Raw genomic sequence first — 21,825 nt, 5'->3', positions numbered from 1 at the left:
AAAAAAAAAAAAAAAAAAAAAAAAAAAAAAAAAAAAAAAAAAAAAAAAAAAAAAAACGGAAAACGGACGAGGCAAAAAGACGGAGTCGACGAAAATAAAAATAAAATGGGAAATAGGAAACGAAGCTCTGCCTGAAATGAAATGCGACTCAAATGCACCTCAAATTCGGTCTCATTCTGACCGATCCATGGTCCAGAATCCGATATAACCACTGGATCGACGGCCCACATGACGCGTCAATTTGATCTGGGTCGCCGGTGGATCCAGCTGTCGTTCTCTCTCTGGGACCAAAATAACCCTCCACTTACATGTTATTTAAACGAAAATGAAAATTGGATAATTAATTTATATGATTCGTAATTTCATTTTTTTCAATATAAAATTAAATTGTTCTCTCTTCCGTACATGTTTTCTAATTACAATAATTGTAATATTTTATACTTTATTTTTTCAACCTTTCTTTAAAAATATTCCTAAATTTTATATTTTATTTCAAAAAAAAAAAAAATTCTAAACTTTGAAAATTTTGAGAAATAACTTTAAATTTTCAAAAAAAAAATAGTTAATATTTTATTTAAAAATTTTCATTAAATACTTTTAAAAAATTTCTATTTAAAAGTTTTTTTTTAGTTTAAGGGCATTATAGAAATTTCGGTTTTACTTATTTATTTATTTAATGAAATTGGAGGAATTTAAATTATGACCTTTAACCATTGCTAATTATACAAAAGAAAAAAAAATTTATTAATTAAATTTTGAAAAAAAAACATTTATTATATAAAAAGAAAAGGACAAGATATATGTTTTTTTTTTAATTTAATTTTAGAAATTTTCAGATTCTTTTTTATTTTTATTTTTATTTTTATTTTTTATTTTTTTTTTACTGTATTACAAAGTTGGAAAATAATACATTTTTAATAATACACACATCGCCATAAAGTTGTTAACCTTTTTTTATAACTCATTTGAATCTTTCTCTATGTTTGAGTTATAATATTAAAACCACATAATTATGCATTAAAAGAAGATAAAAGGTTATAATAAAATCATTATTATTTTTAATCTAAATTTTAAAATATTATATTACCATAAATATAATATGTTGACATGGAAAGACTATGAATAAAAATTAATTTCAAAAATAAAAAAGTGTAATATTTTGAAAAGTAAGGTTTTACTATTTAAAAAAATGATTTAACTATTTTCCTTTTTTATATTTATAAATATATTAATAGAAAAGGTAAGAAAATATATGGGGAAGGTCGACAGGTGGAGTGATAATTGCAACACGTGGAACATGATGGTTGGAGATGGGGAGGCAGCATCACAAAATCATATGAATCACTTCCACCAATTTTAAATTAACATCTTAATACTTTATTTATTTTATTTATTTTTAAACCCATAAAATTTCTCTTTTAAAAAAAACCCTTTTAAACTCGTTTTTTATATTATATAAATTAATTTTCATAATTTTGACTTGAATTATAAAGTTGGAATTTAAATGAAATGAAATGAAATTCAATTCCCAAATCCTTCGGATTCCAATAATTAATTCACTCAAATTAATGGGTGTATTCAAGTACTGAAAACATTTTATAGGATAAGAATTGAATCTCAAATTTCATAGGATTCCAAATACAATAAATGAGAGAAATATTATTATTACTGTCACATTTAGGTCTTTTAATATGTTGAATAAATTATAAATGGTCCTCCGCTACTCGTCCTTCCTTCATAGACTTCATGTACTTTGAGTGATGGAATTAACAAATAGTTCATCCATTTCTTTTATTATTGTTATTATATTAAGTAAATAAATATTATATTACTGAACTCATTCGAACGAGAATGATCCTAAGAATATGATGATTAAAAATTTCGATAACTACTATTTGTACCAAAAGTTGCTGAATTATGAATATATTACATTTTATGGCATTTATTTTCAAATCATAAATCATAAAATCATTTCACGCCTTAAAAACATATGAATATTAATAATAATATGGAGGAAATGAAAGGTACATAAACAAAGCTATATCACATCTAAGAAGAGTAACTCTAAAAAAAATGAAATTTATTATATGTACCAATAAAATACATGTTCGGTAATTTAATTCATAATAATAAAAGAAAATAAAACACGAGATTCCCAACATTCGCACGTGCGAAGGAGGAGGGAGAGAGAGAAAATTGAAAGTAGAAAGCGTTAGCTAGAAGGTGAGGGAAGGCGAAGGATCCAATGCTTTCATTAAAGCTTTCGTTTCTCCCGTTTCTGCATTTCCAGCTTCAGTTGAATGAAACCGTTTTCTCTCTCTACCCTGACAAAATCACACCTCCATTATTATTTATTCTTCTTCCCCATTCTCTAAGCTACCAACAACCTCCATTTTCATCATCAAATCCCCTTCTCCTTTCTCCATCAATCGTCATCATGGCCTCAGGATTCCAAGAAATCTCCCCCCTCACGCACCCTCGCATTTCCTTCACCGCCATTACTACGCCACAATCCTTCCGCGTCAATTTGAACGACGCCACGAACCAGATCGATTTCATTTTCGCTCTAAACGATGATCCTCCACTCGCTTCCGATTCCGTTTCCGTTTCTCTCGATCGTTCCGCTCCACCAGACTCGATCTCCGACGACGACGACGGTTTCAGAACGCCGACGTCTTCCGATCATAAGATTCCGGTGGTTCAACAGTGTCCGCCGGCTCCTAGACGACCGAAGCCGATCTCCTGCTCCAGAACCTTGCCGAGAACTTCAGGTGTTCGTAGAGGTTTTCGAGTGTATATCTCAGACGAAATCGCGGACTCGATCTTCTGCCCCGATTTGCTGCACCAGAAGACTAAGAAAGCTCGGAAGAACGGTAATGGCGGTGAATGAAATGAAATTGTTAGTTTCTCTTTATTAATTAATCAACTGTCGATTTCTCCTGAGAGGAAAATCATCCAAAGATCCAAAAACTCCGACGAATAGGAGACCAGGCACGAACAAAATCCATGAATATCTGTGCAGTTCCACGTTTTCTTTTTGATGTATATCTGCCTAGTTATGAACGCCTTTTTGCTCCTCAATGAAGAATTTGGATATTCCACATGGTTTCTATAGTCAATTTGTGATCCTAGATTTTGATCTTTTCATACTTCATAATTTATTAGTTTAGAGTTTATAAGATAACGAATGATTTTATTTCTTGTTTCATTTTAAATTTGATACGAACGAACGAATTTCTGATAGCTGATTTAATTTCATTTGTATATTAACTTTATAATTATTTTATAAAACTTTATCATAAAAGTTTTTAATTAAAAGTTTGACATTTTTGGTACAAAATATATATATATTAAGTTTGGTACCAAGTAGCTTTATTTTGGGTAAGAATTATTATACCCAATAGCTTTTAATTTAGTTTTGAACGAGAATAATGAAAATAAATAATTAATTATGGAGATGGCATATGTAGATATGATTGAGTTAAAGAGATTGTTAATAGTATGTTGGGGTTTAGTATATTTTAGTAAAAGTTGCATCTTTGGTCCTCTAATCATTTAATCACATTTCCATTTTTATATTTGAAGAATAAGAATCTCAAAATATGATTGATTTGATTGATTTAGAATGGAATGTTTATTCAAATTTTAAATAAAATGAAAAAATATATATATAATTGATTTTGATATTAATTTATAAAATTCAATATTAATTTTATGAAAGGAAGAATAATTTTATTTCTTATAAAAGAAATCAAATTTAATGGAGCCTTTTGAAACAATACATTATCATATGTTTATTATTATTTCATGTTTGTAGGTGAAAAGAATAATACTTTAAAAATAAATGAGTTACCATTTAGGTTTATAAATTTTAAGTTATTTATTTTAAATGAAAAGAGCGTCTTTTAAAATATAATTTACATGAGTAAATTTATAGATTTATATTTCAATGAAAAAGTTATATATTTGTTTTTTTTTAAAATATATATGTTTATAAATAAAGAAAAAAAAAAACAAATTCAATTCCATTCCAACCCGGCTTACAATAAATTTAATTATATATATAAATATTTTTATTTATAGCTTTAGGGCTTAGGGTTTTTTTTGGGCCCGTTTAAATATATATATATTTTTTATTAAGGTATTAATAAGGAGTACCTGGATTAGTTTGGAAAAATCTTTTGGACTAACCTAAAATTTCGGGTTAATTAAATTGCCAACAATGATCCATGTTCACAATCCAATCCAACTCAACTCTCTATTTTCGAGTTTAGTTGGAATGAGTTAGAGTTATACTTTTTAAAAAAAATTATACGTATGTTAAAAACTGAAGTCTCATAAAATTCAAATATCAAATATTTATTATTTAAAACACACCACTAACATCAATTATAAACATAAAATATTCATAGTTTTTATAATAAACTAAAGAGTATGGTAGGGTAAAGTTGTAATTATATTTTTGAGTCCCGACCAAAATTTTCAATTTTTCAAAAATTCAACCGAACCCAAATAAAAAAAAGTAAAAATCTAACTTAACCTTACTTTTAAAATTTAAATTCGACAGTATAAGTTGATCGAGTTCTCGATTCATATTAAGTTCGCGTTGAATCTTTTAAAATTCAATAATGTGGGGGTGGGAAATGGGCTCTCCAACCTCTCTTATCCACTAAATAATATTAATAAAAGTAAAAACAACAACAATTTTAATACAAGATGGGCCGAGAGCTTAGAAGTCCAAGAAAAAGATGGGCCAAAATCCAACTTATTTCAGCCCATATTAATATCATTATTATATTAAAATGTAGATTTTAAATAATTTCTCATAAATTCCTTAATTAATGATTAATTATCATTTTTTTAAAAACTCAAAATAAAAAATAAATATGTTAAAAAATGTAAAGCATATAGATGCTAAATATGGATAATAAGAAAATTAAAAAAATAAAGGAAGAAAATGAAAAAAGGAAGGGCTCTAATAAATACCGTTGACCGTTTCTTTTTCCTCCAAAAGAAATTGTACGGTAAATGAACCCTTGATTTCCTCTCTTCCACTTTTCTTCCTATTTCCTTATTAAAAAGAAAATAAAAAATACTTTTTATATATAAAAAAAAGCAATAATAAAAGAATGAGAAAGAAAGAAATAAATAAATAATGAAAAAGTAAATAAAAGTCAAATAACAGTAGAAGAATTTACTCCTTCCTCCTTCCTGCTTCCTCCTTCCTCCTTCCTCCTTCCTCCTCCGAGTTCATTCACGCTGGCGTCCAAAATGGAGCGCAAGAAGACGATGACGATGAACTGGGCTGGACTGCAGGATGACGACGACGACGACCGGTTTTTTGAGTCCATTGAGAGAATGTCGTGCGCCATGCCGGAGGATTTGGCTTCCTCTTCTGATGATGACGATTTCGAAGACAGTAGAATGTCCTTCGCCTCCGTCGTCTCCACCAAACACCACGAGGATTTCAGAGCCTTTGCGGTGGCTACACCGATGAAGCCAGAATATGACATTTGGATGGCGGCACCGGGATCGATTACGGAACGTCGCAAGCGATTGCTCGAAGGAATGGGCCTGAATAGTGGCAAACAATTTCAGAGGATTCAGAGCAAAGAAATCCAGAGGGAGGTTTCGAGGAAATTACTTGAGGATGTCCAAGTTTGTCAGCCAGAAATTGTCGAATCTCCTGATGTGGACCAGAAGCAAGAGGCATCGCAAACGCCATTACCGATCGTGCTCGTACGATCGCGATCTGATGGAGATATTGACACATTCTCGTTTACCAAGAGACGGAAAGACGAACTAATTGGAAATGTCTCGAAGCAGCGCCTCACGAGAACTTACTCGATGATAATGGCGTCGAGTGCTCGGATGTGTAATTATCCTGAGTCGATCAGAGTTGCGGCGAACGAATGTGGACAAACGATTAGGCACGGTGCGACGCTGTCGACGGTGATCTCAAACAACAGATTCGGCTCATTTTTTCTGATCAAGAATCTGGATACAGGAAATGAATTCATCGTGAATGGATACGACCAAGACGGAATGTGGAATCGTCTCAGCGATATTCAGACGGGGAAGCAGCTTACGATGGAGGAATTCGAGAAATGCGTTGGATATTCATCGGTGGTGAAGGAAATGATGCGAAGAGGGAACGGATTCTTCGGCGATAAGAAGCTCAACATGAATTCGTTATCGAAGAGCTTGAGAATGAGTAAGAGAAGAGGAGCGGCTCTATTGAAGAACATCAAGGGCTCAATGACAGGTTTAATGGGGGAAAAGGAACTTTCTCAAGCGCTAGATTCAAAACCTAGCAAGAACGCATCATCGACTAATTCTCCGCCTTCATCCTCCTCTACGGCGGCGCCGTCGTCGTCAGAGTGGGTAAAAGTGAGACAGAGCGGCAGATCGTACAAGGAGCTTTCGGCGCTGCATTTTTGTCAGGAAATTCAAGCGCATGAGGGCTCAATTTGGACGTTGAAATTCAGTTGCGATGCCAAATTGTTAGCGAGTGGAGGTGAGGATCGAATAATCCATGTATGGGAAGTGCAAGAATGCGAAGTAATGTCGATGAAACCAAACGAAGAAGGAAGCCTTACGCCGCTCCACCCAGCTTTCTGTCCCTCACCTGATAGGACTGTAACAGGAGATGCTTCTCCATTGCCATCCGATAAGAGGAAGAAAGGAAAGGGGCTTTCTGGAAGCAGGAAAGGCAATGTGATTCCTGATTATGTTCATGTTCCTGAATCTGTTTTCTCACTTTCCGATAAACCAATCTGCTCTTTGAGTGGTCATCTTGACGATATTCTTGATCTCTCTTGGTCTTCTAATTCTCAGGTCAGCTTCATACATTTTTTGATTTCATATTTGGTTTCTCAAATAATCTAAAATCCCCAATGTTGGTGATGGAATTTTAGCTCCTGCTTTCATCTTCAATGGACAAAACTGTAAGGCTGTGGGACATGGAAACCAAAAGCTGTTTAAAAATGTTCGCCCACAACGATTATGGTTAGACTCTTTCAGTAATCTTACATGTTTTTTGTTTTTAGTTATGGAAAAAGAATATAATTATTGTTATTGTACAGTGACCTGCATACAGTTCAACCCGATGGATGATAACCAGTTCATCAGTGGATCACTTGATGCAAAGGTGAGGATATGGAACATCCCTGATCGATATGTCGTGGATTGGACTGATCTTCACGAAATGGTCACTGCCGCTTGCTATACACCCGATGCCCAGGTTACTCTCCTCCTCCTTAAATTTAGAGATATATTTATTTGAAGTATCTACTGTGATATTATTATTATTATTATTATTTTTCAAACATGATCTGTGCTGCTATGACATTTTATTTTATGAAAAAGATTACAAGAATATTTCTTACCATTTTATGAACAAAATTATTATTATTATTTTATGAAAAACGTAGTTTCAGTTGGTATATTAATGTTAAGAGTATTTGTGAACAAAATTCTTACCATTTTTATGCAAAAGCTCACAAGGATATTTCTTTAAACCATTTTAAAGTTGAAGTGCATTAATAAATTTTTTAAAAATTTAACTTATTTTTTTATGGTAGAAATAACCAAATCATTAAAATTGTCACGTTCACAGTAACTGTACAGGGATGGCTAAAAGAAATACATTAAATTATTATTATAAACTTAAGTTGTAAGATTAAATCAGTACTTGAATTAAAAAAAAAAAAAAAATCAAAATGTTTTCTAACAAGAAATCTACATCGATTACCCAATAATGTTTGTTGTTGAGTAGTTCATGTGCTCAGGTAAGAGCCACATAGATCCAACTTGGTCAAATTTGAAGATTTAAGTGGGTTGTTTTTATTTATATAAATAAAGTGTGTGTATACTTCATGAATGATGTATGTAGATATTTATGGCACATTATGTATACATACATGTATATATTTTGAGTCATATTCGTCTTGGTGAATAATGTTAGATGTACAGTCCGCCTAAATCATGCTTATGCTTCTGCAGGGTGCCATAATAGGTTCACATAAGGGGATTTGCCGAACGTACACCATAGAGGGTATAGATATTAAATTCCAATCGATTAACTATAATGATAACGATAACAATAATAATAATAATTGATTTTGTTCTAAGTTAACTTACCAGTATTATTTGGAGTATAGATTCCAAGTTAGAACAAAAGCACCAGGTTGATGTGCAAAGCAAAAAGAAGGCCCAAGGAAAAAAGATCACTGGGTTCCAAGTAATTATGCCTATCTTCTTCTAGCCTCCATTTATTATTTGCTACACTAACTAAATTAATGCTGCAATAACTTGGTACCTGAACAGTTTGTTCCAGGGAGCCCCACTGAAGTGCTGGTTACCTCTGCTGATTCTCGAATCCGAATCTTGGAAGGCACCGAAATTACTCAAAGATTCAGAGGTAAGATAGCTCTTGGATGGATAATTCTTCATTCCAATAGTGTTCATCTTAAAATGGCCTGTTTACCATAGAACTGATATTGTTGGATATTAGGCTTCCGAAACACGAACAGCCAACTTACAGCATCGTTCAGTCAAGATGGGAAATATGTGATATGTGCAAGTGAAGATTCTCAAGTTTTTGTATGGAGAAGAGAGGAGCCACGAAATTCAAATTCTGGAAAGAAAAGTTTGATAGCAACTAGAGGTTATGAACACTTCCCTTGTAAAGATGTTTCTGTAGCAATTGCATGGCCTGGCATGATGAACAGCGAGCCTCGGTTGTCGCAAATGAACTCGAAAAGAAATTCTAAACGCTGCCCATCGCAGTCAGCTTCAGCCTGCAGCTCACCAACTCGAGAAGAAGGCAGCTCGGTTGGAAATAGTAAGAAACAGCTGCCACCTCTACCAAAGAAAAACAACAATGCTGCAGAGAATAATAGTGCCTCAACAACTCCTCCAGATGAGGAGCCACAGCAGCCAGCTCAGGTGACTCGATCAGATTCCAAAACTGGCGAATCGCTCACTCCATCACCTTCCATCAGGTCAGGCGATTCGCCTTCTATTTCTTCTTCTGCTATCAACAGCTCATCGTCTTCCTCCTGGCCTTCCTCTTGGTCTTGGTTTGATGTCGGTAATAGCCATGGACATCATGCCATCCCAGCCACCGCATGGGGATTGGTCATTGTGACTGCTGGGCTGGGAGGTGAAATAAGAGCCTATCAGAATTTTGGACTGCCACGTAGGATTGGACGACAGACCAATTTCTGGCCAACAGCCTAGAAGAGTAAATTGATTGGTGACCAAACAAATTCCCATGGTGATCTCCATAGGATTGGGAATTTGGTTCTAGCTTTACCATATACAACTCTTCCAGTGAACTCAGTATACTAGGATGGAGTTCTCTGATACATATATAGGGCTAAAATACAAGCTGCCGGGAGGTTTGTTTCAAAGGCTAAAGCTGCTGTATTTGTAGATTGTTAAATACAGCAAATATGAACTTCAGAAAGTATAGTAAATGTACCCTACCTGCCAACAATTTTTGGCATTCAACATTATTACATTATGTTTTTTTGTACTAGAATGCTTATAACAGTTATAATATCTTAGGCAGCACACCAGGTTTATCCAGAATTGAGGATGTTTATACAGGATTCGGTAGAAGAACAATGTTCGTTGAAAGAAGTCACACGTTCGCTAACTAAAAACTATGTGTTTATAAGTAAACTACAACTTATTTTGGAAAATCAAAATACAAAACGATGAAAACTTATCCTCAAAACGGACAATATCATATTATTGTGGAGAGTTGTTGTTCGATATCAAAATCATTTCGTTAACTTTGTTATGTCAATACAACCCTCAAGTATTGAACAAAAAAATTGAGTCTTGAAAATCGAGTTAAAGTGACTCGAAGTGTAAGACAAAATGAGTACTTTGTTCGAAGGCTTCAGAAGCCTTATAAAAGCGTTTTGTCAAAAATATATATTTTTCAAATCGAGATCAAATTTGTAATTATTAAAAAATATATATCTTTTAAATAGTAATTATTAAAAAATATATATCTTTTAAATCTCTATTTTCTCGAGAAAAATAGTCAAAATCATTTAAAAATATTTTAAATTGGGGCAAAAATTATTAAAAGTTAGGATAATTAAAGGACCAAAAAGTGTTTTAAAAAAAAAACATTTATGACGTGATTTAGTAGTTGTTTTTTAAAAAAAACATTTATGACGTGATTTAGTAGTTTGAGTTTGGTTATCTAAACAAAATATCTAATGTAGTTGGGATTAATTATTAAAAAATGTAGAATAAAAAACAATATTTCCCACATTTCGCTTTTATGACATGTCACATGACACGACAACAACTTTATTTTATTTAATGTTTTAATAATTATGATGTGACAACTACTAAATATAGCATTTAATAATATATATATATATATATATATATATATATCATGGAAGATAAATTATAGAACTTAGATTAAATATCATGGCAGTTAAATCTCAGTTGATTAATGCCTTTCTATATGAATAGGGAAAAATGATCAGATTAAACCTTCCAAAAGTGGCTATGACTGAATAATGAGCAAAGCCTTATTAGAACTCAAGAACATAAGTACTCAGACAAGCATTCATGACCTACGAAGAAAACGACGACGACAGATTCGATCACCTACGAAGCGTCTCGTGCTTCACAGGCATTCAAGTAGATTTTTGTAGATTTAGTGAACGTGACCATTGCTGTTCTTCCATATCCAAGATTCTTATATCAACTCGATAATCAGCTTAGCTCGAACAAGATTCCGAGCTGAAGATGCCAACTTAGAAACTCTTATCGACCTCCTCATCACATTCAACCGGAAACCTTCCTGTACTTTGGCCACCAATCTTCCCTAATGACCCCAAAGCAGATAAGCTCTTGAAGCTACTGCTCCCCTCACTGAAATTCGACTTTTTCGATCGTCTTTGTTTTGATGAACTAATCTCAGACTCTGCGTTATCAGTCACCTTGATCTTGGCTACGAGTAGTTGCGTAATGCTGCCTCGACAAAAAGGGCAAAGCGGGGCAGTAGGACTATTGCTCGAGATATTTGGCTTCTTGTAACAGCATAAAGCTAGGGTGCATGGCGCACACATTTGATGACCACAAGGATGGACCTCTAAAGTGCAGACATGTTCAAAGCATATGCAGCATAACTCGACATTGCATCCCTATTCGAAAATTTCCACAAGCGAATATAAGAATCGGAGTACGTGCAGTTTGAGACAACAATATCATATCTTTACATCGCGCTATAGTTTAGTCAACTATAGCATAACTCGATGTTTCGTTTTGTGTTTTTTGTGTTTTCGGATATATGGATATTACCTGGCCTAAATATAATATAGCTAAGATCGATATTACCTCGGATTCTGCATCATCCAACTCAACATCAGATTGTAAAGGAGATGGAGGTGAGCAGGAAATCTGCTGCAATATGGCCTTCTCTCTCTCCATGTTTGCTTCCACCAAGGCCCTCTCTAACAGAGCTTTTGCTTCTTGATTTAGCTCATTGATGAACTTCAGTTTTGATGGCCAAACAAGAGGTTCTGCTGCTGAAGGATTCAGCAAGGCAGCGCATGCCCGATTCTTGCGCTTCATAGCGACTGTGTAGGGTATTCTCCTGCAATCAAGCATTGACAGTTGAATTTTCAAAGAAATTGTGACTGAATGTGAGCAGCAACTTGCCAGGATGCTGCTATTGTCCTAGAAGGTTAAGGTTATTGAGTATTTATAATCATTTGATTCACAAGTTCATGATTTCAAACCAAGTAGATTCTTCTCCAACAACATACTCAGTCAAGAAACTTCATAATGAAAAATCTCTTGAAGTTTTCGGATGAATCGAGACATCAAAGTGTGTAGCCAAAGTTGTGGGCTTTAGAAGTTTGAGTTTTTTTGTAGCTCATGGGATTGTGTGAACCCACGTTGGTTGGAGAGGAGAACATTATAAGGGTGTGAAAATCTCTTCCTAGTAAACGCGTTTTAAAACCTTGAGGCTGACTACTATACATAACAGGCCAAAGCAGAGCGTTGGGCATGGGGATTAGAGCTAGACACCGGGTGGTGTGCCAGCAAGGACGTTGGCCCCCAAGAAGGTAGATTGTGAGATCTCACATTGGTTGGAGTGGGGAACAAAACATTCCTTATAAGAGTGTGGAAGCCTCTCCCTAGTAGACACATTTTAAAACCGTGAGGCTGACGACGATACGTAACGGGCCAAAGCGGACAATATCTATTAGCAGTGGGCTTGAGTTGTTACAAATGGTATCCGAGCCAAACACCGGGCAGTGTGCTAACGAGGACATTGGGCCTCCACATTGGTTGAAGAGGGAAACGAATCATTCCTTATAAGGTGTGGAAATCTCTCCCTACTAGACACGTTTTAAAACCGTGAGGTTGACGGCAAAACGTAACGGGCCAAAGCAGACAATATCTGTTCGCAATGGACTTGGGCTGTTACAGATTATCGGCTCCATATTTACTCACATACTAGTGAAGGTTCAGTTTCACAACGTCAAACTATACAAGCCTAACCCGTGAGTCAAACGCCTTAGAACTTGGAAAAAGAGCTCAACAAATGAAGGATACAAATTAACAAATAGGCAGGGCAACATCACAGTATAGCTGCAAAAAAAGATTGATCAATTCATAGAACTTGCTAAACCTTACCCAGCTGCATCCACTTGTAATCTTTCTGCTCCCCCCGCAAGCAATTCCCGAACACATTCTAAAGAACCACTCCGAGCAGCCAGATGAAGAGGCGAACTCCCCGGATAGCTGCAGCAAATCAATGTACCTCTCTTGGTTATAATGAAACAAAAGCTAATACAAATACAAATACAATCTACATCACAATCTGCTTAGATATATACCCATAACCACAAGTTAAAGCACAAACAAGAGCCCCATTTGCCAAAAGGATCTGAGCGCACCGTGGCTGTCTACGTCGTGCAGCTATATGCAATGGCGTAGCACCACCTCCATCTCGAATGTTCACGTATCTGAGAAATCCCCTGTCGACGACATCGACTTCAAGGTAAGTAAACCATCAAAATACAGAAGATCATGATCTGAAGCAATGAGAAACTAACCAAGTGGCTGCTACTGGATCTGAATGAGCAGCAGAAATTATAGCTTCTAAGCAATCTGAGTGGCCATAATAAGCAGCATAATGCAAACAGGTTCGTCGATTTAGAGAATCAAACATCAGAATCTATTGAGATCATAAGAACAACACATTGTTAATGATTACTTTGTAATTGAATTAAGCATACACCAAGAACATTCAATAAATCATACAAATTGGGACACAAACGTTTGCTCCTGCTTCAATAAGTCTCTGCACACATGATATCTTCCCATTCATTGTAGCCAGCATTAATGGGGTCTAGCTCAATCATAAACAAAATCAAGAACATGTTCAAAGATTATATCTAATTTCAGTGATGAAAGCGCAAATTGATTCATTGGAAAACCAAAACAAGAAGTACACATGAAATCATTACCTGTTTATTGCAATTCAACACATCAGGATTCACACTCCGTTCTAAGAGCATAGAAAGAATCTGATTAGACAGCAAAAACCCATCAGATACAAATGTTAGCGATTCACCAAACAAGAAAAAAAAAACGGTAAGAATCGCGACCCACCTCGATCTGACCATAAGCAGCTGCGATGTGCAGAGCAGACATCTTCATACGAGGAGTGGTCTGTTCCAAGACAGTTGGATCGGTCCTTACCATAGCATCAACGAGCTCCAAATCCCCATTCTGCACAGCTCGGAACAGGCCATTTTCAAAGCGTTCGCCGCAGCTCGGGCCCTGACCCATCACCTCCCGGCCGGATTCAGCCGTCAGCACATGGAGATGTGCCCAGCAACTGATTCACGCGCCACCACGTGTGGTGGTTTGCCGGAGTCGTTTTGCTGGTGGATTGGGCGTTGTTGCTGCTGCTGCTAAACGCTGATTGTGAAAGGGAAATTTCTTCGGAAGAAAATCGTGGGGTGTGGGCCTTCTTCGACTGCTTGGCTTGACCCTTTTGTGTGAAATTTATGACTATCGATCGCAGAATTTGACCCCTTCTGGCGTGAATACGAGTGCTGTTTCTTTTGGTTATTTTATTGAAGCAAAAAGAACACAGATTAAGTCCATTGTTGGATGAATCGGTTGGTGACCTCAAACTTTTACGGCGACAAGTTTTCAAATGCATATAATACTCATTCATTTCTTAAAATTTTAATAGATATTATTTTTCTAGCCAAGCTTTGGTGTTGGTGTGGAATCTCACAATTCACTTCCTCTGCACGCCCCAGCATCTATTGGGGTGAGGTTTCCAACCGCTGTGGCTTCTCACAAAATACACTCCTCCAGAGGGCCTAACGTCTACTAAGGAGAGGTCTCACAATCCACTCATAGTCCACTCTCCTAGAGGGCCCAACGTCTACTATAAGGGATTTCTCACACTCTTATAAGCAATGTTTTCATTCTCCCCTCCGATCGATGTGGGATCTCACAATCTACTTCTCTTGGGGGCCCAACGTACTTGTTGTCACACAACCTAGTGACTAGCTCTGATAACATTTGTAACCGCTCAAACCCACCGCTAGTAAATATTGTTCACTTTAACCCGTTACATATTGTCACCATCCTCACGATTTCGAAACATGTGTACAAGATAAAGGTTTCTCATATACTTATAAGGAATAATTCGTTCTCCTCTACGATTAATGTGGGATCTCACAAGAGTATATGTCAATTATCGTTGAACTATGCTTGTGATGACAAAAATACTCGAGCTACACTTTCTATTATAAAAAGAAAATACCTCTAATCTTAACAATTTTAGTACTGCAATTTAATAAATCTTTAGTAAACTAAATATAATAAATATCCTTTAAATTTTAGTAAACTAAATTGTTATTTAGTGAAAATTGAAGGTCCAAAATCTTAGGCAGAGCAGCCCAAGCCCAAAATGCAGTGTGAGCCGAGCAGTAATGCGCGCGATTGAGCCCTTCTCCCGGCCTCTCTCACGAAAGCGCTCTCCCGTTAAAAATCTCCTGATTTCTACTCTCCAGAGACGAGCCAAATTGATTTCGGACTTCAGAGCTTCGCTCCACGTTAATCTGATCAGAATCCGGTGCATAACGGAGTGCCTCATTTTCTGGATCCGTCGTGTTTCAGACTTTAGAGGTTTGCTTCATCTTCTAATGAGCTTCTTTTTTTTCTGATCAGAATCTGATGGCTTGTTCTTACTCACACACACATATATATAGTAGTTTGGATGAATAGGAGAGAAGAGGATTGGAAGATCTGGAATAATGAACTCATTGAATGTTATTGACTTCATGGTGGTTTCAATGTGTTCATTATTCCAGAGATTGCTTCTTTGATTGTATTGCTTACTAACCATCTCATTTATGAATGTTAGATTCTGAATGTTTCCTAAGCTTCAAAACCATTTGCTATATTGTGTTTAGAGACCCTATTTTTTCCATTAGAGTTTTCATTTCTTGAGATGACTAGTGAGATTCATTTAATTGCAAACATCATAAAGTTTGCAGATATAATTCCACTTGAAATTGCATCTCTCGCAAATAAACTAAGTTAACAATGATCAGTGTAAAACAAGAAACCATTCAAGGATGCCTCTAACCTCGGGAGAAAATCTGGAGGTCTTTCGATTTTGCCTGTTCAAGATCTCCGGTTAGCTCACATATATTGTCCTCTTTGAGTTTTCCTTCTGGACTTCCCTTAAGATTTTTAAAACGCATCAGCTAGGGAGAGGTTTCCACACCCTTATAAAGAGTGCTTCATTCCTCTCCTAACCGACGTGGGATCTTATAGACGCGTTTTAAAAATAAAAACTCTCCCTAGCAGACTCGTTTTAAAAACCTTAAGGGGAAGCAAGCTCGGAAGGAAAGACTTAAAAGGACAATATCTACTCATAATGGACTTGACGTGTTACAATAAAAAGATTTAGTGGTGTTAGAAAGAAGGTTTTACTCGGTGGATGAAGGAGGCTATGGATATGGACTGGATATGATGGTTAGAAATGAAGCCTCTTAGTTTTGAATTAGTTTCTGGTTCCTATGTCAAGTGTCTGCGGTAACTTTTATGAGGAGAGTATCCTATCCTATCCTTCCTCCTTTTTGCTGACTTCGTTAATTAATAGAATGCTTCTTATAGATTTCTGGTTCTAGTCTCGCAGTGTTCCTGTAACGGCTCAAGCCTACCGCTAGCAGATATTGTCTTCTTTGGGTTTTTCCTTTTGGGCTTCCCTTCAAGGTTTTTTAAAACTCGTTTGCTAGGGAAACGCTTCCACACCCTTATAAAAGATGTTTCGTTCTCCTCCCCAACCAACGTGGGATTCTCACAGTTTCCGTTGGACTCAATTGCAATACTACTCTGTTTCATGTCCCTAACTTCACTTATCTATCTGTTTTGATCTACAGACACTTCATTCTTGCTAGTGCCATTGAAGGCATGGAATGATTGTATCAAAGATGGCGTTCGCACGGTCGGCTCACCGATACCAAGTAATCTACATCTTCCTTTCAGCTGCTGATTTAGTTCATTGACACCCTTTTGCCTGAAGAGTTCTATCAGCTGGTTTAGGTCTGCTTGTGGAATCACAATCACAAATAGGATTTTGATATGTAGTTTAAAGACTGATTTTTGTTTCATCAATCAGTAATGATGCACCCAGTAGCAAAAACTTCAGTCCTTGCATGTTTAACAACCGACTACTATACCGACATCAGTAACTCGGTATGTATCGACTTTAGCTGTTGTCTTGCATCCATTTTCATGCAGGAAAAGGCTGGAATCTTTAAAGCATGGAATCGAGAACATGAGAGACAGACGAGCCAGCAAAGAATGGAGTGGAGTGAGTTTTAGACATTGTGACAATTGACATTCCACACATTAGTTAGAGAGTGGAGTGAAACATTGTTTATATAGGTGTAGAAACTTCTTCCTAGTCGACCATTTTAAAACCTTGAGGGAAAGTTCAAAGAGGACGATATCGGCTAGCAGTGGAATTGGGTTGTTACAAATTGTATTAGAGCCAGACATCATGCAGTGTATCAGCAAGGATGCTGGCACCCTAAGAAGGTGGATTGTGAGTTCCCACGTTGGTTAGAAAAGAAAACGAAGCATTCCTGATATGAGTGGAGAAACTCTTTCTAGTAGATGCGTTTTAAGACGACAACAATATATAATGGACCAAAATGCATAATACTTACTAACCGTGAGCTTCGGTTGTTACGGACATGTTTGAGAGTACCTAGGAGAGACGAAAGAAGGAGAGAAATATCTGATAGTATGCTCGTGTAGGTTGCGATCAGATCGGTGGGATGGAGCGTGGGGCTGATGAGATGTGGGCCACAGTATTGAAAATTAAAAAAAAAAAGTCGAGATACTGACAAAAGAAAGCTTTGTCTTTTCGTGGTGCGTGTAAAGCGCAGCCCACTATGGCGCGTCGATATCCGCCAAAAGCCTCCGACATTCTCTTCCCAATCGCACCCAAATTCCCTCCTTTGACCGACCACCTTCCTAGGTTTCTCAGTTTTTTTACTGCCCACCTAATTTAACTTATTTTTTAATCTCCTAACTTCTCTATAACTTAGTTTATTTTTATTAAAATAATTGAAGATAAAATTATAAATTTAATTTCTTCAACTCTGTGATAATCTATTTCCAAACTAATTACACATCTTGTTTCAAGATTTATGCTTGAATATTAGTTTGATAGTATTTCAAGTCTTATTCAATTTTACTTCATTTAACTTTAATAAATCTTAAAATTAATTATTAACATTAATATAAAGTTAATATTTAGACTATTATACAAAAAAAAAATACTCTTTAAATTAATTGTATATTTTTTTTATTCAAAATTTGCAATATTACTATCGACCTTTCATAAATGTTTCAAAAATATTCTTAACGAAAAATCGTTAGAATGTTGGATAAAAGGTTAAAGACCTATCACCACGATGTTATTTTAAAGTCAATATTCTCTTAGTTTTTTGTTCAACATTCTAAAAAACTTGTACTTTACGTGTAAATTTGAAATGTATATATATACATATCGACAGTAACGACGTTGAAAAAATAAAAATATTTATTAAACGAGCAATAAAGTATATGAGGATTTTATGACTTAGTCTAATTATTAGTAAGTGGATGAAATAATAATAAACTTTTGGTTGAAGCAAAGATAATGTTTATATGTTTATGAAATTTGGAATCATAAAACAGCTTTAATTGAAGCAGTGAACCCAAAAATAAAATAAAAAAGATAAGATTTTGGTGCATTGTTTTTTGCCCAAATTCAGTGGCTTTTTAAAGATTATCACTTTTGAATGCTTTTGGTCTTACTCAACCTGACAAACTTTAGGCCTTTATGTTACCCATTTATTTACTACAAATCACATCAATGCAAAATTACTTTTCTTTTCTTCAAATTTTCAACTTTTGATATCTTTTCTCGATTTTCTTCGAAAAATCAATGTCACTCGATTATTATCAAATCGACTGCAATCTTTTTCTATTCGTAAAGATATCAATAGAGCGTCTTCTACTTTTAATAGATCATAAACTAGAACAGAATCATTCTCAGCGACCGAGGCAAAACAACTCAAAAGATAAAGAAGTAATAGATTGTTGAGTTCAAACAGATATATTAAATAAGTCAAGAACCTAGACACAAAATTGAAAATTTATTAAGCACTAATAAAAGTTTTGTACAAAGATGCACATACCATGTTAGGAGTCACAACTCTCCAATGATATGATATTGTCCACTTTAAGTATAAGCGCTCATGGCTTTGCTTTGGACTTTCCGAAAGGCCTCATTCGAATGGAGATACTATTCCTCACTTATAAACTCATGATCTTCCACTAAATTAACCAATGTGGGACTCACACTCAATGATCCTCAACATTTTGAAACCTATATCACACCAAATATATTATAAACGTTATTCTATATTTTGTCTTAAAAATACTTTTAAATTTTTCAAAGTTTCAATAATACCTTTAAATAAAGATTTTTGAAACACTATTAAAGTTTAAGGATATTTTTGAAATATTATTAAAAGTTTAAGGTTATTTTTTAAACAAAGTATTAACCGATAGTTTTTAGATTTTCTTTCAAAATTTATAGATATTTTTTAAATAAAATATAAATTTTTAAGGCGGGTTTTTATTAATTTAACCTATTTTTAATAATTCAGTCATGATTAAGTAATTATGTAGGGTATAAGCCATTAAACTTTTCTAGATTAACCAGAAGAGAAAAAAAAGAAAACAGTAATTATTATTAATTTACTGTTTTTCTTGAAAAATACGACCAAATTAGAACTTTATTTCCAATCAGTTTGGAGGTAAAAGTAAAACTTCGATTATCTTCCTCGTTTCAAACCAGTGCGTTACTCATAAAAAGGATTAAAAATGTGTCTTATTACAATTATTTTCAGTTATTATTTATATCTTTTAGGCTTAATTTTTTTATTTTCTTTTAGATATATCTAAAATTTAATTTATAATTTTCTAAAACACTCATAAATTAAATACGAGAAAAACGAGAATATTATCAAATAAATCTATAACATCGTTATCTCCTCACGAGAGATCAGGCTCGAGATTTTTTACGAGCGGATGTGTGTTAAATCTAAATCTTAAACTTTACAAAAAAACACAATCAAATACATAAATCGAAGCACTCTCTTCACATTTAAAAAACGACCCAAAAGAGTTCTTCAACATGAAACCCTAATTTACGAACAAAAAAAGATCGAAAGTTGTTAATGAAAGAGATCATCAAACCCTCATAAATGGGAAGAAGAAGATGAAGGATTAAAAGCATTCCAATAATGGCGATCCCAAAATGGCTTTCCCACATTCACATGGTGATCTCCATCGTCCTCCATTTTCGTCGCTTCCATCTTCCCGACAATGCTATAGCTCGACGATGCGTCGTCGCCGCCACCACCACCACCGTTTCCGAGCAACCGAGCTGGCTGCGTTCGGTGTAGCTGAAGCTGTGGCCGCCATTGAATTTGATCAAACCCTAAGAAGCTTGTTATCCCAATGGGGGGATGAGTTGAATCCATACCTCTTTCATTTTGTATGTAATTTAATCTCATTGTTTCTCCTCCTGATATCTCTGAAATTTAATGTATTTTTTTTTTAATTTAATCATCTCTCGACCAAAATATTAAATTTTCGAATCTTCGGCTCCACATATTATTGAAAAATAAAAATATTCGATAATGAGAGTCGATAATTTTTTAGATCTAAACAATAATTGAAGATTTCATGAGTTCGTATAAGAAAGTACCGGTGGTAGTCGTCGGTTGGCATTGGGAGTTAACCGGAGATTTAGAGGTACTTTTGGTTCTTTTATTATTCCGGCGGTAGCCGCCGCCGACCGGGACACTTCTAAGGGCGCCACCTCTGGTCCAGTAACGACGGCAGGTCTTGCAAAAGTGGCGTGGCTGAGAGAGGCTATAGTTGTTGAAATAACAAAACTTTGTGTTAGTTGATTCACATCTTGGACATTTCAGGGCTGTCTCCGGCACCGGCAGGTTCGCCATTCGGGCACGATCCACCATCGAGCCGGGGCGGACTTGTGGCGGCGCCCGTGGCGGCGAGACGAGCTGAAAACTGGTCCCAGATTGATGGGTTGGGGTTTGATGTTGCCATTGATGGGTTGTTGGATCAAGATAATTAGATGGGTGAGAGGGAAACACCATTGATGGGTTTGTAAAAGCTTTGATGGGTTTTTAGAGAGAGAGAGGGAAAGAGGGGGAGAGAGAAAGTTTCATGTCATTATTCTTTATACATTCTCACTAATTTTCTCTTTTTGTAATTATTGCTTTGTTTTTTTCTTTAGGGTTGTGATGGAGAAGCTCCCTCGTTTCTTAATCAATAAGTAGCGTCACAATCGCACTCTTACGACAACGGGACAATAACTGTGTAACACTTGTTCTAATCCAGCGAACATGTCTGAAAAATTTAGACTTTACAGATAACGTAGACGTATGTTCGAGTCTCGAGTTATATTTGAGAGAAATATTCTAAAAAACGGCTTTGATAGCATATAGCCCGAATAGGAAGAAGTGACGACTAGTCATATCTTCCTTATAGTACATTTTGGAAGGTATATACATGATTTTGGTGAACATTGTTATACACATTTATATTGACACAACATGAAATAGTAAAGACTTATCTAAAATGAAAGCATGTAAAGAGGGTTTGGAACAATCATGACGGAGACATTCGACATGTGGCATAGACAACATGTCTAGGACAAGTATGAACGTGACACAGAGCTAGCACCATGACAGCATAATTTATTTATATATTCAACTTAATATATTCCTAGCCGTGCATGAAACCACAAACGAACCTAGTGGTCGATTCTCATTAGGAAATGGAAACTAATTAGGAAATGAATTTTTGCTATGGAAAAGACTAAATTATATGAAGTGATTTAGAATTTAAAGGGACAAAATTGGAAAGAGTAGAGGAAAATAATAATTGAACTTAAAATTAAAGGGTGTCTCTTTAGGGCTTTGGGGCTCTTACAAAAGGTGAAGGACCTGACCAAATGAACCTTTATCACACATGGGTCATGTGGGTCATTTTTTTCAGACCAATAATAATAATAATAATAATAAAACTTTATTGCAAGTGTTTCTATTTAAATTTCAATAAAATAATTATTTTAAGGAATAATATTACATGGATCTTTGCTTCATTAAAGTAATAATAATTATTTTATTTTATTTATCTTTTTTC

At 35.2% G+C, this 21,825-nt stretch overlaps 5 protein-coding genes across 6 annotated transcripts; 3 read left to right on the top strand and 2 right to left on the bottom strand.

Annotated features, from left to right (window-relative positions):
• The first annotated feature begins 2,226 nt into the window (after positions 1-2,226).
• On the top strand, positions 2,227-3,142 carry LOC111453550. The gene has a single exon (XM_023094688.1). The coding sequence runs from the start codon at positions 2,246-2,248 to the stop codon at positions 2,888-2,890; it is 645 nt and encodes a 214-aa protein (XP_022950456.1). The 5' UTR covers positions 2,227-2,245; the 3' UTR covers positions 2,891-3,142.
• A 2,054-nt stretch (positions 3,143-5,196) lies between these two features.
• On the top strand, positions 5,197-9,521 carry LOC111452999 (WD repeat-containing protein 44-like). The gene is made up of 7 exons (XM_023093907.1): positions 5,197-6,837; positions 6,918-7,008; positions 7,086-7,243; positions 8,005-8,056; positions 8,163-8,242; positions 8,329-8,422; positions 8,516-9,521. Exons 1-7 carry the CDS (start codon positions 5,272-5,274, stop codon positions 9,241-9,243), a joined length of 2,769 nt encoding a protein of 922 aa, XP_022949675.1. The 5' UTR covers positions 5,197-5,271; the 3' UTR covers positions 9,244-9,521.
• A 978-nt stretch (positions 9,522-10,499) lies between these two features.
• On the bottom strand, positions 10,500-13,845 carry LOC111453161 (putative E3 ubiquitin-protein ligase XBAT31). Of its 2 annotated transcripts, none has more exons than XM_023094137.1 (8): positions 13,666-13,845; positions 13,521-13,580; positions 13,331-13,402; positions 13,107-13,228; positions 12,888-13,028; positions 12,685-12,792; positions 11,377-11,635; positions 10,500-11,183 (listed from the first exon to the last, which is right to left on the bottom strand). In XM_023094137.1, exons 1-8 carry the CDS (start codon positions 13,843-13,845, stop codon positions 10,794-10,796), a joined length of 1,332 nt encoding a protein of 443 aa, XP_022949905.1. In that variant the 3' UTR covers positions 10,500-10,793. The 2 variants fall into 2 exon arrangements, with proteins under 2 accessions (XP_022949905.1, XP_022949906.1); XM_023094138.1 differs by having other exon boundaries at positions 13,315-13,402; positions 13,666-13,748.
• A 1,143-nt stretch (positions 13,846-14,988) lies between these two features.
• LOC111453166 lies at positions 14,989-17,021 on the top strand. Its single transcript, XM_023094143.1, has 3 exons — positions 14,989-15,204; positions 16,467-16,550; positions 16,706-17,021. Exons 1-3 carry the CDS (start codon positions 15,009-15,011, stop codon positions 16,909-16,911), a joined length of 486 nt encoding a protein of 161 aa, XP_022949911.1. The 5' UTR covers positions 14,989-15,008; the 3' UTR covers positions 16,912-17,021.
• Positions 17,022-19,710: 2,689 nt separating this feature from the next.
• Positions 19,711-20,869, bottom strand: LOC111453164 (dof zinc finger protein DOF3.6-like). Its single transcript, XM_023094140.1, has 2 exons — positions 20,360-20,869; positions 19,711-20,185 (listed from the first exon to the last, which is right to left on the bottom strand). Exons 1-2 carry the CDS (start codon positions 20,772-20,774, stop codon positions 19,848-19,850), a joined length of 753 nt encoding a protein of 250 aa, XP_022949908.1. The 5' UTR covers positions 20,775-20,869; the 3' UTR covers positions 19,711-19,847.
• Positions 20,870-21,825: the final 956 nt, after the last annotated feature.

This window comes from Cucurbita moschata, unplaced genomic scaffold (genome assembly GCF_002738365.1).
Source record: "Cucurbita moschata cultivar Rifu unplaced genomic scaffold, Cmos_1.0 Cmo_Scf00015, whole genome shotgun sequence".
Classification (NCBI taxonomy): domain Eukaryota; kingdom Viridiplantae; phylum Streptophyta; class Magnoliopsida; order Cucurbitales; family Cucurbitaceae; genus Cucurbita; species Cucurbita moschata.
The sequence above is the reverse complement of the archived record's forward strand: the minus strand, read 5'-3'. Positions and strand labels throughout refer to the sequence as shown.

Excerpts from the sequence above, each read along its gene's own strand:
- LOC111453550 (XM_023094688.1), top strand. The coding sequence starts at position 2,246 with ATGCTTTCATTAAAGCTTTCGTTTCTCCCGTTTCTGCATTTCCAGCTT.
- LOC111453164 (XM_023094140.1), bottom strand. The coding sequence starts at position 20,774 with ATGGTGTTTCCCTCTCACCCATCTAATTATCTTGATCCAACAACCCAT. Across the intron at positions 20,186-20,359 it reads CCAACCGACGACTACCACCG|AGATATCAGGAGGAGAAACA; the intron begins GTACTTTCTTAT and ends ATTAAATTTCAG.
- LOC111452999 (XM_023093907.1), top strand. The coding sequence starts at position 5,272 with ATGGAGCGCAAGAAGACGATGACGATGAACTGGGCTGGACTGCAGGAT. Across the intron at positions 6,838-6,917 it reads CTTGGTCTTCTAATTCTCAG|CTCCTGCTTTCATCTTCAAT; the intron begins GTCAGCTTCATA and ends ATGGAATTTTAG. Across the intron at positions 8,243-8,328 it reads AAAAGATCACTGGGTTCCAA|TTTGTTCCAGGGAGCCCCAC; the intron begins GTAATTATGCCT and ends GTACCTGAACAG.
- LOC111453161 (XM_023094137.1), bottom strand. The coding sequence starts at position 13,845 with ATGGGTCAGGGCCCGAGCTGCGGCGAACGCTTTGAAAATGGCCTGTTC. Across the intron at positions 12,793-12,887 it reads GCTTTAACTTGTGGTTATGG|CTATCCGGGGAGTTCGCCTC; the intron begins GTATATATCTAA and ends GATTTGCTGCAG. Across the intron at positions 11,636-12,684 it reads TTACAAGTGGATGCAGCTGG|GAGAATACCCTACACAGTCG; the intron begins GTAAGGTTTAGC and ends GCTTGATTGCAG.
- LOC111453166 (XM_023094143.1), top strand. The coding sequence starts at position 15,009 with ATGCGCGCGATTGAGCCCTTCTCCCGGCCTCTCTCACGAAAGCGCTCT. Across the intron at positions 15,205-16,466 it reads TCGTGTTTCAGACTTTAGAG|ACACTTCATTCTTGCTAGTG; the intron begins GTTTGCTTCATC and ends TTTGATCTACAG. Across the intron at positions 16,551-16,705 it reads GGTCGGCTCACCGATACCAA|TAATGATGCACCCAGTAGCA; the intron begins GTAATCTACATC and ends TTCATCAATCAG.